We start from the raw sequence: 14947 nt of genomic DNA, 5'->3' as shown, positions 1-14947 counted from the left end.
AAGTTGACGCTCTCTACTTAATTCGATATCCAATGAGAAATGGATTTTCATCGAATAGTGGAGCACCGTTTATGAGAGTTTCTTGCTGACGATGGGTTTCAATATTATCAAATAGAAGAACGTCAGATTAGAGAGCGGCAACTGTAACTTCGTGTTTATATTTTCAGAGATGAAGATTCAAAGAATAATGAGGAACAGTACAAACCAAAAGAATTACTTAATCCGGTCAATCAACGACAATGTCAGGTATACAATTTGAAACCACTTATTGATAAAGTGGATCTTTTAAACCATCAAATGCCATTCAAATTTTCAAATAAACTATGCACCTGCCTTGTCTGTACACAGACCCAGTATCTACGGCTAAGCAGTGTTGCTATTTATAAATCATACTTTATCGCATAGGTTTCCCTACGGGAATTTTTTTATCAAACAGACAATGCGCACAGAGTGTACTACGAAGCGATAAACGTGAGATACACTCTGGTACATTGTTAACCGGTTACTTTTTCAATGCAGGCTACACGGCTTTTTGCGCAATGCAATTGGTTCTTTTCGCATGACGACGGGCCTACACTGCCCAGAGTTGCTCGTCGTTAGGAAAATTCATTGTGACGTCACTTTTTCAAATGAAAATGATCAATGCGTTCACATCATTTCTCTCATTTTTTGTTTCTGACGTCAGAAAATAAAACAATTTTTGATCTCTTTTCCCCAGGGGGGGGGTCAACATTTATAATACCAACCCATAGCCCAAAAACCTGACTTTTGACCTGTTGAGCTAAGTTAACACCACCACCCCAAAATTGGTATCGATACCAACTTGAAAATCATAATTTTCAGAAAAAGGGGGGACCCACCCCCTTATTTTGGTATCGATACCAACTTGAAAATCATAATTTTCAGAAAAAAGGGGGACCCACCCCCTTATTTTGGTATCGATACCAACTTGAAAATCATAATTTTCAGAAAAAAGGGGGACCCACCCCCTTAATTTGGTATCGATACCAACATGACTTTTTGAATTTGACAAAATATCATGGGACCCACCCCCTAATTTAGTACCAATACCAATCTGACAAATTTGAGTTTAAAGCTGTTTAAAGGGAACCCACCCCCTCCCACACAAACAGGGTACTAAGAGAAACTTCAAAAAAACTCATTTTTGAAATACTCTTTCTTCAACACAACACAAAAAATGTCATATGCTAAAATAGAAAATGACTGAAAACTGACAATATAATAAAAACAAACCCAATGAAGCTAGCAAAATCAATCAGAATCAATATTATCTGAATATAATTGATGTGCAAAAACTAGGAGAAGCTATTATTAGTACATAACTTTAGAACAGAATAGATTCACTCATTACCAAATGCTATCACAGAAAAAATGCTTTTGCTTCAGGCTTGATCAAAAATAAAACTTGAAAATATCGAAAAAGTCCAAAATAAACAAACTTCAAAGTCATTTAAACTTATTACTCCATTTACAGTCATTATACTCAAAAGCTAAAACAAATCCAATTGAAACCTGTTTAGACTGATATGTACCCCGGGGTATTTTCTAGCTATAAGGGCTAAAATTAGGAAAGTTTTGCTGTCATTTTGATATGGATACCAACTTTCTGAATCATATCATTTAAAAAAAGGGGTACCCACCCCCTATTTTGGTATCAATACCAACTGAGGATAACTCTTTTTTCTAAAAAAAGGGGGACCCACCCCCATCAATACCAACTTGACTTTTCAGACTTTTAAAGGAAAAAAAGACACCACCACCCGGCTATGGGTCTGGTATCTGGATGTTGACCCCCCCCTGTTTTCCCTTGACCTTTCGGTTTTCGTTACTTGACCTCGGCCAATATTGCTCAGTACAGTCCTCACTAACCGGTCATTATTGTATTAGAGTATCACATGCCCCAACTATGACTTTTCTTTGGGAGGGGGTAATAAAACAGGAAAGCATGGACAGCAGTTCTCCTAGGTCCAGAACTACCGGTAAAAAAACGATCTCATAATGATGCTAGTAGCAATTTTAAATGGGTTAAAGGAGGTGGGAGATTTTTTTGGAGCAAATTAAGGCTTCTTCAAGCGGAGTTGATTGCATTCAGATGAGACTCTTAAGCATAGCTGCTCATATGTGGTTATTAGGGTGTGTCATTTCCAGATCGAATCTCCCTCTGGTCACTAGACCACCTTATTGGAATTCTTATATCGTATCCATGATTTGGCGCGAACTTGAAATTCTTGTTAATCTTATATAATATTTTTTGCATTTCAGTGTATTCAATCGAGAGCATTGAACGATAATCAAGATGAATTACCAGACATCGAAGCTTACATCACAAGGTACCAATATTCTCCGTAGAATGTTGCTTCTTTTAATTTCCTTTTGCTTCTTCAATGTTGTTAGCCCTAGCACTGATTTCTGATTTTTCTCGTAAACACAATTGAATTGACTGGAAAGACTTTCCCCGAGAGATGATTTATTCATATCCCTTAGATGTTTTGATCACTCTTCCAAAATTTTTATTTCGATCGCAAACGATCAAATGACTTTTAAACTCATTAACCTCTCATCATCATTTTTAGAATGGTTAGAGTAAAACCTGAGACAGCAACCAGATGCGAAACGTCGCTCAATAGTCTCAAAGTAAGAATTTGTGTCCACAACAAAATATACCTTATTACACGAATATCACTTTCCAAGTATTCAACGGCCTTGAAATTAACACGCAAAAAATGAACACGAATTTTATTGCTTTTTCAAGGACACATTGCTGGTTTTAATTAAGGGGGTTTTTATTAAAACGAAATTTTTCAATTCGTCTTAATAAAATGACTAGTAATATTCGTGTAGTAAGGTATTTTATATTTTTAATGTTTGAGTGAAAAGGATATAAACAAATAACTGTCGATGAGTTATTTTAGATTCTGGCTCTATGAATCAACTGTCTGAGGAAACTATTGAAAGAATTGAAAGTTTGCTAATCTCGTACCCTGAGCCACTTGTACCCCTTTTTGATTTTACCGATAGACATTGGTATATTTGTGAGCGCTATCATAAATCATCAAAAAGCAGGCCAACTCAGTATTATGTCCACTGACTTTTATATACCCTGGACCAAGTTTCTCAATCCCGGCCAAGCAAAATCTTTAATTGGAGTTTTTTTTAAAAGTTGTACCCTACTAATGGCGACACTACTCAATAGCGGTGTAAATGTATCGAGAGCGCTAGATCTACTTTCCCTCAAAAACTTTTGATGATGTAGCCCATTAGACGTTAATTTTTAACACTGCAATGGCTTCTTTACGGGTACCAATTCAAAAAAAGCTTCGATCAAAGATGGCGGATCCATAGCTTGGTCCAGGGGTATATAAAGGTCATTGATTATGTGCCACAATAGAATGTTACAAAATGGCGCCTCCATCTAACGTCCCTTATACACGTGTGATAATTATGAAAGAGTTTCGTGTCAACTGCTTTTGAAGCTCCCACCAATCAGAATAGATTATTCATTGTGTTCTGCATCTATCCATTTCAGAACCTCTTCCCATTGAAAGAAGTTGAACAGAAAAAGAATGACGTTTTCAAGTGAGTGTGAATACTTTATTACTTCTGTAAAGTACTATGTATACTAGTCATATACGAGTTATTCGCTGATTTTTCTTGTGCACGACCAAATAAGGCTTTTGTTCGAAAGCTCCTTTACTTCGAATAACCGGGAGTCTACTACACATCCCTTTTAGCGCATACTTTTATATACTTTCATACTTTTATACTTTTATATTTTGTGACAGGAATTTTTTCTCAATCATCCCTTATTGCAAACACACTGATTAAACTTCAGAAGTTTACATCATATGGACGTTCTTTTGAGGGTTGTCTTACACTCTGGGATGAACTATAGACAGTTTGATACCAAAAAAAACAAAATTTCAATTTCAAGGAAAAAATTTCTTCCACAGGGACGTCGGTAACGATGAAAAGAAAGACGAAGAAAAATCTGCTGATTCAGCATCTCAACAAAAAGAAGAATTTGCTTTGAATGACGTAGCTGGAAAAGAACAAGTCAAAAAGGTTTCTAGTATTTCTCGAAAAAGGTTTCGTGACATAATATCGATAATATGCGAAAAATAGTAGGGGACAAACCCGGTAGGGGGCGCTGACGGGAGCAGCCGACGGGGACGTGCCGCCTGAGTTTGAAAAGTGGACATCCTGTCAGATATGAATATCTGCTAAATTTGGGGCCCTGTCAGAACGAAAAATCGATAAAAATCATCTTGAAAATTAGTAAATTTTGGACCCTATCAGATATCTTCAGAGCCTAAAAAGGTACCCTGACCAGCGGCACGTCCCCGTTCCCAATATTGTCTAATTGCTTCCTGGGGGGGGGGGCAAACCCTTAGGATCCGTAGCATCTTTCGTAGACGCAAACACAAGTGGTTGGTTCGAAAGTAGATAGGATTAAGAAACTTTGTAAGAGGGGACCCGCAAATTGGACCAAGCAAAAGTTTTTATGGTTGAAAGAATTAACGTTGTAGGCAAAACCATTAACCCCTAAAACAATGAAAATTAATTCAACTTTGAAAAAACGTTCACTTTTGTTATTTTTAGAGTTGATGCCTGTAACGTCAGTTTTTTGTTCTTAAAAATCTTGGCAGGCTTATTTTGCTTTCTCAAAAAAGTCTCAAAATTTTATCTACTTTCGAAAAAATCACATGCGACTGCTCCCCACGAACCACGCTACGCACCCTAAAGGTCCCCCCCCCTACTAAAGCATGCTTCAAACTTGGGCACAAGTGAGCTGATGCAGAGTAGTGTAACATTTTTTTAAGTACTGGTACCTTTGTACATCCTCAACCTTATGACCGAGACCTTATGATTAAATTCATATTTTTTTTTCAGATCAGTGTAACAGACCCTGTAGACGATTTCAAAAACTTGATAGAAAACGCATCCAACGAAGACGAGAGAGCAGAAGGTACTCACTTGGTCTTCACAAAGTATTTTTTAAATTCATCACAAAAAACTAAACCATGGATTTTAAGTTACTTTCTACACATTTGAGCTAGCACGTATGACGTGGACCTAAAAAGGCCGAATTTGGTGTAAAAAATCTGTAGATGAGATTGATAGGATACCCAATACTCTTTCCCCACTCGGGTCCTTTAAATGGTGTAATAAGTGGAAGATCATTTAAATGGTTAACAAGTTTCATTTTCAGAAATTTTGTCTTTCTTTTTGAAATTTGTCGTTCTTTTTAAATGTTGCGAAGTAGGCACTTTCTCCCCCTCTTATTTCTATAGCATGCAGACAGATTTGTGCAATTATTATGCGTTTGGTGACTGAATCGTTCTTAGATCAACATTATCAGAAAGCTTTGTGTTGTATTCGAGCTCTCAAAGAATACTGTATAAAGGTATATTGATTTGTTTTTTGTGAAGGGTCGGTGTATTGTGATAGATGTTAATTTCTATTTAATTCTCACATGGCATGGGTCGACCCGGGCGAAGGCTCATTTACTTGCCAAGTGAACCGCTGCGAGTGGGAATCGAACCTAAGTCGCCTGTGCAGTAACCAAGGTCAATGACCATTATACCACAGCAACCCTGTTAATAAAGAATAGGCTTCCACTGATCGAGTAAAGATTCCCTCTTTAATATTTTTCATCACCCGTGGTAACAAGCTTCGAAATCAAAATGGTAGAGATGCCCGCTGAACTTAAAAAAATCCTTTACATCGAAAACCTTTTATCATTAGAAGATAACATATTTTATAAAACGCAAAACGTAAAGTATTCTCCAATTTTCAGAACATCGATGAGAAACTTTGATATCCCTTCATATTGAATATGGTTAAACTTTAAAAAACAAATCCTCTGTAGCTATCCTGAGGATTTCTAATCTAGGCAATCCAGTAATTTTCGAGTTCTGCAGATAACAAAAAATTAAATGACATCCAATTCAAAATTAAATGTCGCGTAACTAATGGTTACGTCAATTTCAACTAAGACTTATAAAGCTTTTACAAAATGGAATTGACGTCAAATATTTTTTGTTACTGGTTCTACACTTCTTGACATCACGACAGTTTATGTTTTCATTTCAAATCACCACTGCTGCTGTAAAGAAGTATCCGTCGCTGTTTATCAATTTTTATTTTGGTGGTTACTGATTTGTTGTTTTTCGACCATGGCTGGTCTGCCACGGCCGAAAATGTTTCGCAAGCGCGTCAAGCGTGAATCGACCACCGGTACACAAAATTTTCTCACAAATTTTACTACTTTTTTCACGGCAATGTTCGTGACGAAACCAGAAGGCCCTTCGTCTTCAAAATCATCAAGGCTGAGCCTTATCAAGAGGCTAAAGCGCTCCCGGAGCCGCGTGGCACCGTCGTTGGACGACGAACTATCGCAGGCTCGACTAAGACCACAAACGGACGAAGCGGGGCCGTCAAGCCGTGTAGAGCCAGACTTACCATGTAAGTTATAATTTTTTGAGAAACGTTATTGAAGTATTCTTTTGTGATTGTATAAATTTTTAGAATTTTAGTGATTAAGTAGTGGATTTAAGAAGGATTCAGGGATTTAAGGTACATAAATAGTTACTTACTTACTAGAACTCTTTTTTTCGGAAATTGATGAGCGTTGCAGTTTTCTTGTATGTTTCTGTTATCTTCGGAGAGTTTGTTACCACCGACATGTATGTCTTTTTCTTTACATGTGATTACTATATGTACAATAGAGCTTTAGGCGTAAAATTTAAAATAGGGTTATTTGATTAGTTTTTCAGTAGTGTTGTTTCCAATAATTTTATTGTTATGTATTTTTCTTTGTATTTCGGGTTTCGTTTCTCCATGTGCTGTATTTACGATTTTGTGACAAGAGTTTGAACATTTATTTGGGTGAGTATTTGTATTATTTCTAGAACATAAACATAAACAAAACATAATTTTTCCTTATTACAGGCTCCCATAATGTCAATCGTGTTGCCGCCACTGAGGACGACTGCGTCACCAATTTTGTTACTCAAGTGGAACCTTTCCATCCTATCGAGGATGGAAAGGATGGACCGGGAGGAAGTACGCACAAGCCTACCGTTTGTGTACCACCCTCATCCATCAGACCTACCTCTCCGAACCGCCTGACCTTGGATGATCCTATCCCATCTTCAAAGAAGGTAATAAACTTTAAACCGTAGTGATTTTGCATTTTAAAAAGTATTTCGTATGGAGGATCATTGACACTCCTTTACTTTTCTTCTTGAAAACTTTTTGTTTAAGTCTTGTAGTATTCCCTAGCTTTCTTCATAAAAACTAGTATTAGTTATATTTATTAGTTATTTGTTACTTGCTTGGAGGTTTAAACTGAAAGACTATATTAATTTAAGATTTCTTTTTTCTTAAGTCTTAGAATTGGATCTAGTTTGTCAAAATTAGTGTTGTTCCACGACTTAAAGGGCTTACACTGCACAACATATTGCCGTAGAGTAAATTGGCGAGTGCCGGCAATATTATTTAAAGTGCTCACAATATTTTGAAAATGTGTTGGCAATATATCTAGCTCCATTTTACATCCGGGGGGGGGGGGCACTCGAGTGCATTTGCAATATTCCAACAATTTAAGAAAATTCCTTTTTACAATTTTTTATCATCAAATATTGCTTGTCAATGTATTGTGTAGCCTAGGGGGATTAGCCCTTTATGTTAGGTTTTTTTCTGCAAGTGCAAATCTTTTAAATGTTCTACTTCTATCATTCCGTTTTCAATAGGTGGAAGAACGGATTAACATGGACGCTGTGGAATCTTTCCACCAAGATGGAAATGTGAACGACCCTAAACCAGTCGCTACCACTAACAGCTTTTTCGATATGATGGAGCTAGCCTCAGGAAGATTGCCTTCAGATGACACGAAAGACGCTAAGTCTGACAAAACCCCGAACAAAGAAAAGAATACTTTGGATGCTGAAATAGTAGACTCTAGTACTCATAAGATGCCTGATGATGAAAGTTCTCTAAGACCGACATCGACAAAACTATCTATTTCCGGAACCGGAGATGAAACGGATAAAAAAACTGCCGCTACATACGAATATGATATCAATGATCTTATGGGTGTTGTGCGATTGGCAAACGGGTATGGACATGGTGGGATTGATTACTCGTCCTCTTCTCCAACCTCCAAACCAGATACAGACAATGGTGTAACTGGAACAGGTGCTGTCTCCTCCGTCTCAGTAAATACTACGAATTCTGGAGATCTACAAAATGATTCTGATTCCCAGAAAGTGACATTGGTTCCTGTCGATGATGATCAATCTGATATCCAAGGTCTTTTCGACATCCTTTCTTTTGCTAACGGAAACTCGTTGGATTATCTTGATAATGACGACCTCCCAGGAGCGGAGGACGCTGATACCGCTGACAAACATGAGCCGGAAATTTCCCGTGATCGGGAAATTATTGAGGGAAATGAAGATGTTAAGGTAACGGAAGACCAAGAAGCAATCAGACCTTGTTTGCAAGGTCTCTTCGACGTTTTATCATTCGCTAACGGCAGCTCCTTAAACTACCTCGATGACCAAGACCTCCCCGGATCAGACTGCTGCGAAATCGAAGTCGAAGATGATTTCAAAAAGGACGATGATTGGGTAATGATTAACGAAAGTGACATTGCTTCTCCTGAGGTCCTACAAGTTGACTTGCAACATGGAAATTCTCCAACCAGTAACACGACTGATCAAATTAACTCTGTTCCTCAATTGGATAACACTGAAACTGACCCCAAAACCGATACACCCGTGTCTGACTGTGTTGACGACTATTTTCCACCACAATCCAGCCCTACGGAGGGCTGTATCGATGTCGATTCCGCCAAAGCTATTAAAACCGAAATGAATGCGGTTATTGAAGCCTTCAAATCTGACACTAGTATGTCATGTGACATGGATGGATGTGTAACTCGGAAAACATGCTCCTACATGGATACTAACGCTGCTTCACCAGATATTCATGAATATGATAAGGATGAGGAAGAAATTCTGGATGATATAGTAGCGCCTGACGCACCACAACTAAATAAATCAGATGAGGAAAACATTAATTCGGACTCTTCTTCAGATGACGGTTTTCCATGTGGAAACGATACGTTGCAACCTCTACCGAGTTTAAAAGAAGACGATCTTGTTGATATGTCTACTAATGGATTTGAATCACCTGAAATCCCAGAATTGGGAACAAGCCTACGCGAGGAATGCACCACTCCTGAGACAAATACTGTTTCGTCCCAAATCAGACTTCCATCTGAATCAGACTTTGCATTAGTCGAAGTGCAAATTGGGGATAAGTTCTCTTACCATGGCGATATGGATATTGAAGCTATTGAAGCTGCTGCTCGCCAGATTTCTGCGGCTGCGCTCACCAACGCTTTTAATCATATTTCGGATCTTTTCGATGATGACGAATTTTGATTTTTTTTGTTAACTGTTTGTTTCTTTTAACATAACTATATTTATATATTTTTTTACTATTTGACAAAAAAACAAATTACATTTTTTTTAAACTTTGGAAATAATTTAGGAATTGAATAATCAGTTCCCTATTATTAATACCTGTATATTGATTATTTTTTATACGAAATATATTCCTGAAAACTGAAAATAACAATGTTTTTTTCTTTCGAAATTGTGGCCTAGTTGTAAAGTAATAGACCTTTTCATAAATCTCGTCACCAGCAACGCTAACCTTGTTTTCAAAAAATTGTTTTGATGGTGATTGATTCTAAGAGGAGTTAATAAAAAGTTTACACTGTTCATAAAACACTAAAAGACTCAAGGGATTTATTCACCTTGGTAATGGTTTCAAAACGAGGCAGTCGTTGCACTCAAAATAATTTATGAAAAGGCCTATTCCGTGGAGTCTTTTTTTTCGTAGATCCTATAACGACGGTAAATCATCACTTTTACCGTCTTTGATTCAGAACTGTGGTTTGTTCCAAATCTGTTTGTTTGAAATCAAATTTCAGTCACTCCATCCTCCTCAAAAGTTTAGGTTCATAAACTCGCTCTTGTATCTCAAAGGTGGACACCCCTTTCTTATTAAGGTAAGGGGGTTAAAATTACCAGAAAGACGGAAAAGCTTCGCGAAGTTAAAAAGTCGAATTTAGCGAATTTAAATTTCGCGAACTATGGTTTTAGTCGAAATTTCACAGATAGAACTTTCGCGAATTCATATAAAATTTACCTTTTTTGGTAACAAAAACTCATAAAACACGCAAAAATTAAGCAAACAGTGCAAAACTGAGTAGGAAAGTTTATTTTTCGCGAAAAAAACTTTCGCGTTTTTCAGGTTTAATTTCTTACTTGGCAGAAACTTTCGGGAAAAAGGATCAAAATCGCGAAAAATGCGAAAGTTTCTGCCCCTAAAGTAAGAAAACGGGCTGATCTGACGGGAGATTTTGCCCTACATATAAAAATCTATTTTTTAAATATTTTTTCATAGATTGAAACACCAAAAGCATTCAACGAATTGTATGAAGATTTGAAATCAACATGTGTTGGTAAAAGGAGACAAGATTTCTGGGATTTCTTGGCAACCAGTGAGTCTCCTTTCTTTGTTTGAAAAATAGATCACAAGTCTAAAGGTCAGAGTGTTTGCCTACACTCTACTGGTTTTTCAACCTTCCCAGTCGGGTGTTAAAGGCTAGTAGCCATGGGAAAGAGGATAAAACCATTTAACTTTGAGGGATGGTCTTTGTAACCATAAAATTCGACCTCTTAGAATTTTATCAAAAATTTGACTTTCCAAGGCTCTTGTAGCCTGAGTTTTCCTTCAAATACCTTCAAATTGAATACCAATCGATGCAGAATTTCACGTAGATACCGAAAATGCAATAAAATAGCAGGTTAAAGTCTCCATATAAAAAAACTATAGCCCTTTGAAATACTACCAGTATTTTGACCATATACTAAAAGTATACCTCGTAGTTGGCAGCGAACGTGTTAATTCAATTTTAAAGGAACCAAGAATTTTATTTGAATTATGATTCAAAGAACTGGAAGTTTTTGACCTTATTCCCTGTTTATTGTGCGGCTTTCTAATGATTACTGATGGTGCAAGATAAAATGTGACAAAATAAAGCCTGGAATACACGGGAACGAGGTTGCTCATCGTCCTTATGAACTTTCTACATTTTCAGATAATGTCGATGCTATTCACGACCCAACGTCTGTTGACATATCGAATGCAAACTCCGACAAACAGGTTATCATCTATTAACTTGTTTTATAAGAACATAAGGCATCGATGGCCAAAATATTAAGAACAAGTTAAGAACATTCTAAGGCTTTGGGGACTCTAAAACACCCGATTTCTTAGGAAAACGGACAAAAATACCAACAAAATGGTGAAAATAAGAACATATTAAGACCATTTTTAGGCTTAAAGCTCAAAAAGTTAAGAACATCTGAAGGCTTCAAAATTTTGGATATTCTTATAAAAACAAACGTGTATATGCGTTGTGTTCTCTCCTCAATACAATGTGGGTGACCACCCTGTGGTTTATTTTGAAGAAAAGAAACTAATTAAAACTTGAGATTGGAAAAGTTATGCTGAATCATTGAGCTTTCATTCACGATTCCAGGAGCTTTTTGCATATCAATCTTTATAAATTTGCTACTGTTGGAGAGATATTTGTGAGTGGAACAATTTGAATTAAAAAAATCTTTAAAAAAATTCTAAAAACGAAGATGAAAATAAAGAAGAAGAAAATGAAGATCTTGTAGAAAACCGTCAATTATTTAATTTTATCATTATAAGTCTATTCACGATAAAGTTATACTTATCGTGAATAGACTTTAATTTTATCATTTTTAAGTGACTTTTTTTCAAGCTAGTTTCAAGCCAAAATCATGAGCTTCTGAAAAATTCCAATACGGTTGGAAAGTTGAAAACATACATCCATTACAAACGTAATGGTGTCAGAAGATATTAGATATGCAGGAGTCTGACTATCCTCCTCTCCATTTTATCTTTAGCCAATGGAAGTGGAGGAAGAAGAAACAAGTGTTGACAAAGAATCTGAAGATGCTGATGCCCTTGTAAGAATGATCTTCTTTTTTCTTCATCAAGATTTTGTTTCACACGCCTGAGTTTTGTCGTCTGTATGAAACGCACCCATTTCAACCTTCACACTTTTTTTATAAGAACAATTCAATAAGAACACGAGGCTGAAAATTGACCAAAACCTAAGAACAAATTAAGAACAATCCTAAGCCTCTGATTTCATAAATTGCTTAGAAAGAACTGATTTTAACAGATTTTAACGCCAATTTTTAAGTTTTTAAGTAAAGAAACTAAGGGTATTAAGAAAATCGTAAGAACATTTGAGCCTAAAAATTTCAAAAAATTAATAGCAGTACAGTCCGGGCCCAAATTTACTGGTTCTTATAAAAAAAGCGTGTATTTCAATCTATTTTGATATTCATTAACATTGAAGTACGTAGGATAGTATTCCAAGACTTTTTCCACAGATTGGATCGTATTCTAAGGTTATTAAATTGCAGCAGCAAGACGTATATTCACACAGCGTCAAATGGGGAAAAAGGGATTTTTTTTGAAAATCGTGAATAATCATACCAACCTATTTACTCCAAGCGAATAAAGAGAAGCATATACTCGAAACATCGTTTCTTATTGTTATTTTCCTGAATTATTCGGAAGAAACAGCGGTATGAACAGTTGGGTCGTATGTCTGAGCTAAGAATTTTAATTTTTACCTGATTACGGGCCGATTACGGTAGCAGAAAATATGCACAAAATAATGCAGCAAATTATTTGATAACAAGATTGAATTTTAAAATTCAACATTTCTTATTAGAGATTAATATTTAATAAGCGAATTTTTTCAAAAAATTTTAGAAATCATTAAAGGGACATAACAGTACTTGCGAAATTTGTAAACAAACTGTATGCAGCGGATACAAAATCAAAACAAATGTCACATGTCAAAATAAAAAATCAAACCAAATATGGCTAATTTTGATTGTTCAATTGTTTTACAAGTTTGTTTTGGACACGTGATTTTAATTGTTCTCTTTAATGACACGTGGTTCGCGCTGTGTTTTACATTTTACTACTTTAATGTCCCTTTAAACACGACAAAATACGAAAGGTAGTTAGCCAGCAACTACTAAATTCTAGAAAAGACGAAAAATTATTAAGAAACATAGAATAAAATGACAAAATTTAATGTTTCTTTGGTGCTGGGTGCTCGGTTTTGAATTTTCCTTCATACAAACATGCGTCCCAATCTTGGTTGTACAACAATCCTTTAGGACAAGCAATACATCCGACAGTTTGTCCTTGATAACATCCAACATATTGGTGTGGGTTGTTTGGATCAGCAAGGTTTCCAGTGAAGTGTTTGCCAGCATGAGGACATTTGTCAGGACATGCAAAAGTGGTAGCAGGTTGGAATGGCAGAGTGGTGACACAGTCATCTAAAAATTAGAGATCAGAAAAAAGTTGCATTGATTGGTCTGATGATAGAGAACAGAGGTCCTTCAACATAGGAAAAACGCAGATTGCAGTTGTTCGCTGCTCGAAAGAAACCAACAAAACTTTCAAGTTAAAACAAGTTGTTTCGGCAATCAAATCCCACGGGTAACTAGGATACATATGATTTGGAGTAGTAGCTGCTCAGTCTTATGGACAGTGGAAACTTCCAAAAGTTTTTTCAGTAGCACTAGAGTGCTTTATTTTCGTGTCTAGCTTGTCTCTCTTGTCTGGTTGGACAAAAAACACAACATAATTCTTAGGTCAGTTGTAATATATAAAGAGAAATATTTAGAATATTTTAAGGGGTACTTACCGGTTTTCTTGTTGAGACATTGGTTGCATGATTGACTGAATTCCAAAGACAATGGGAAACATGGTTGACAAGAAGCCAATTGGTTTGAGCATTGAACAAAATAGTTGGATCGGTAAACTCCATAGTATTTATATTCGTAGTTTCCATCAGCTAATCCGTGGCAAAGAGAGTTTGGACATGGTACAACTTCTGGTGTAGTTCCGGTCACTTTGGTCACTTCTAAGCAGTATGAAGCTGAAAAATGAGGAACAAGTTATGTTCGGTTTTTAACTAGGAATATGGAAGCCCCCTTTATAGACCAAGGAATTTTTCTGTTCTCATTAGTATACTTTAACGAGATAAAATTTCGCGGGGACTATATCCGGCGGATTTGGGTGTCATTTGTGAAATTAAGTCCCAATGGAAAATTGGAAAGCCCTTATCTGCGAAACACTTTTAAATAAAACTCAAATAAACTTCTTTTTAAATACTTATTGACGTCAAAGAGGCACTAATAAGGCGTTTTCTAACAACCAACATGTATAGTTTGACACAGAATTTCGTGAAAATATTGTCTCCAGATGCCATCAGTGCCATCTGCGAAATTAATTAAGTTCTCGCAAAATCGTACACTTTTGCAGGGATTGAAAAACTCTCTGAAATTAGATGAGCTCAACCACAGAGTTTAATCCCCGCGAAAGTGTATCCCATTAACGTTCAAGGAGACAAATCTATTGTCTCTTATCTATTATTCAACTCTTACCTGCGACAATGGTTAAAACGATGAAAATCTTCATTTTGTTGAGTTTGTTTTTTGAGTTTGTGAGCTTCCTTTTGCTTCTTGTTCCTTTGGACGATTGATGTTTTAGATTGAGAACTTTGGTCTTTTTATACTAAATTTACTTCCTCGTCATTTACACAGTCGTCGAAGAAAATTAGATGATGATTACTTGCGGTGGACTGATTGATTTTAAAGTGGGTTTTCCAATTACCTCCATCAATTTGATTTCCTCTGTCTGGCTGTTGTTGATGTTGCAGCTGACGTTTGAATCACGGTTCTTAAAGTTGATTTTAAAAAGTGGGGTCTGCAATTAT

At 36.3% G+C, this 14947-nt stretch overlaps 3 protein-coding genes across 3 annotated transcripts in view; 2 read left to right on the top strand and 1 right to left on the bottom strand.

Annotated features, from left to right (window-relative positions):
* The window catches only part of LOC136797577 (X-ray repair cross-complementing protein 5-like), a 55775-nt gene that overhangs the window by 16969 nt on the left and 23859 nt on the right, over window positions 1-14947 (top strand). The window contains exons 16-25 of the mRNA XM_067054163.1: window positions 168-246; window positions 2284-2351; window positions 2595-2655; window positions 3548-3597; window positions 3972-4083; window positions 4912-4987; window positions 5313-5425; window positions 10504-10600; window positions 11201-11265; window positions 12039-12101. Of these exons, the coding sequence (XP_066910264.1) occupies window positions 168-246; window positions 2284-2351; window positions 2595-2655; window positions 3548-3597; window positions 3972-4083; window positions 4912-4987; window positions 5313-5425; window positions 10504-10600; window positions 11201-11265; window positions 12039-12101 (784 nt within the window). The remainder of the gene's footprint in view (window positions 1-167; window positions 247-2283; window positions 2352-2594; window positions 2656-3547; window positions 3598-3971; window positions 4084-4911; window positions 4988-5312; window positions 5426-10503; window positions 10601-11200; window positions 11266-12038; window positions 12102-14947) is intronic.
* LOC136797578 (uncharacterized) lies at window positions 6126-9525 on the top strand. The gene is made up of 3 exons (XM_067054164.1): window positions 6126-6486; window positions 6973-7184; window positions 7776-9525. Exons 1-3 carry the CDS (start codon window positions 6198-6200, stop codon window positions 9471-9473), a joined length of 2199 nt encoding a protein of 732 aa, XP_066910265.1. The 5' UTR covers window positions 6126-6197; the 3' UTR covers window positions 9474-9525.
* On the bottom strand, window positions 12923-14697 carry LOC136797604 (uncharacterized). The gene is made up of 3 exons (XM_067054197.1): window positions 14616-14697; window positions 13874-14107; window positions 12923-13502 (listed from the first exon to the last, which is right to left on the bottom strand). The coding sequence occupies exons 1-3, from the start codon at window positions 14647-14649 to the stop codon at window positions 13249-13251; spliced, it is 522 nt and encodes a 173-aa protein (XP_066910298.1). The 5' UTR covers window positions 14650-14697; the 3' UTR covers window positions 12923-13248.

This window comes from Clytia hemisphaerica, unplaced genomic scaffold (genome assembly GCF_902728285.1).
Source record: "Clytia hemisphaerica strain Z4C2 unplaced genomic scaffold, Clytia hemisphaerica genome assembly, whole genome shotgun sequence".
NCBI lineage: Eukaryota > Metazoa > Cnidaria > Hydrozoa > Leptothecata > Clytiidae > Clytia > Clytia hemisphaerica.
The sequence above is the reverse complement of the archived record's forward strand: the minus strand, read 5'-3'. Positions and strand labels throughout refer to the sequence as shown.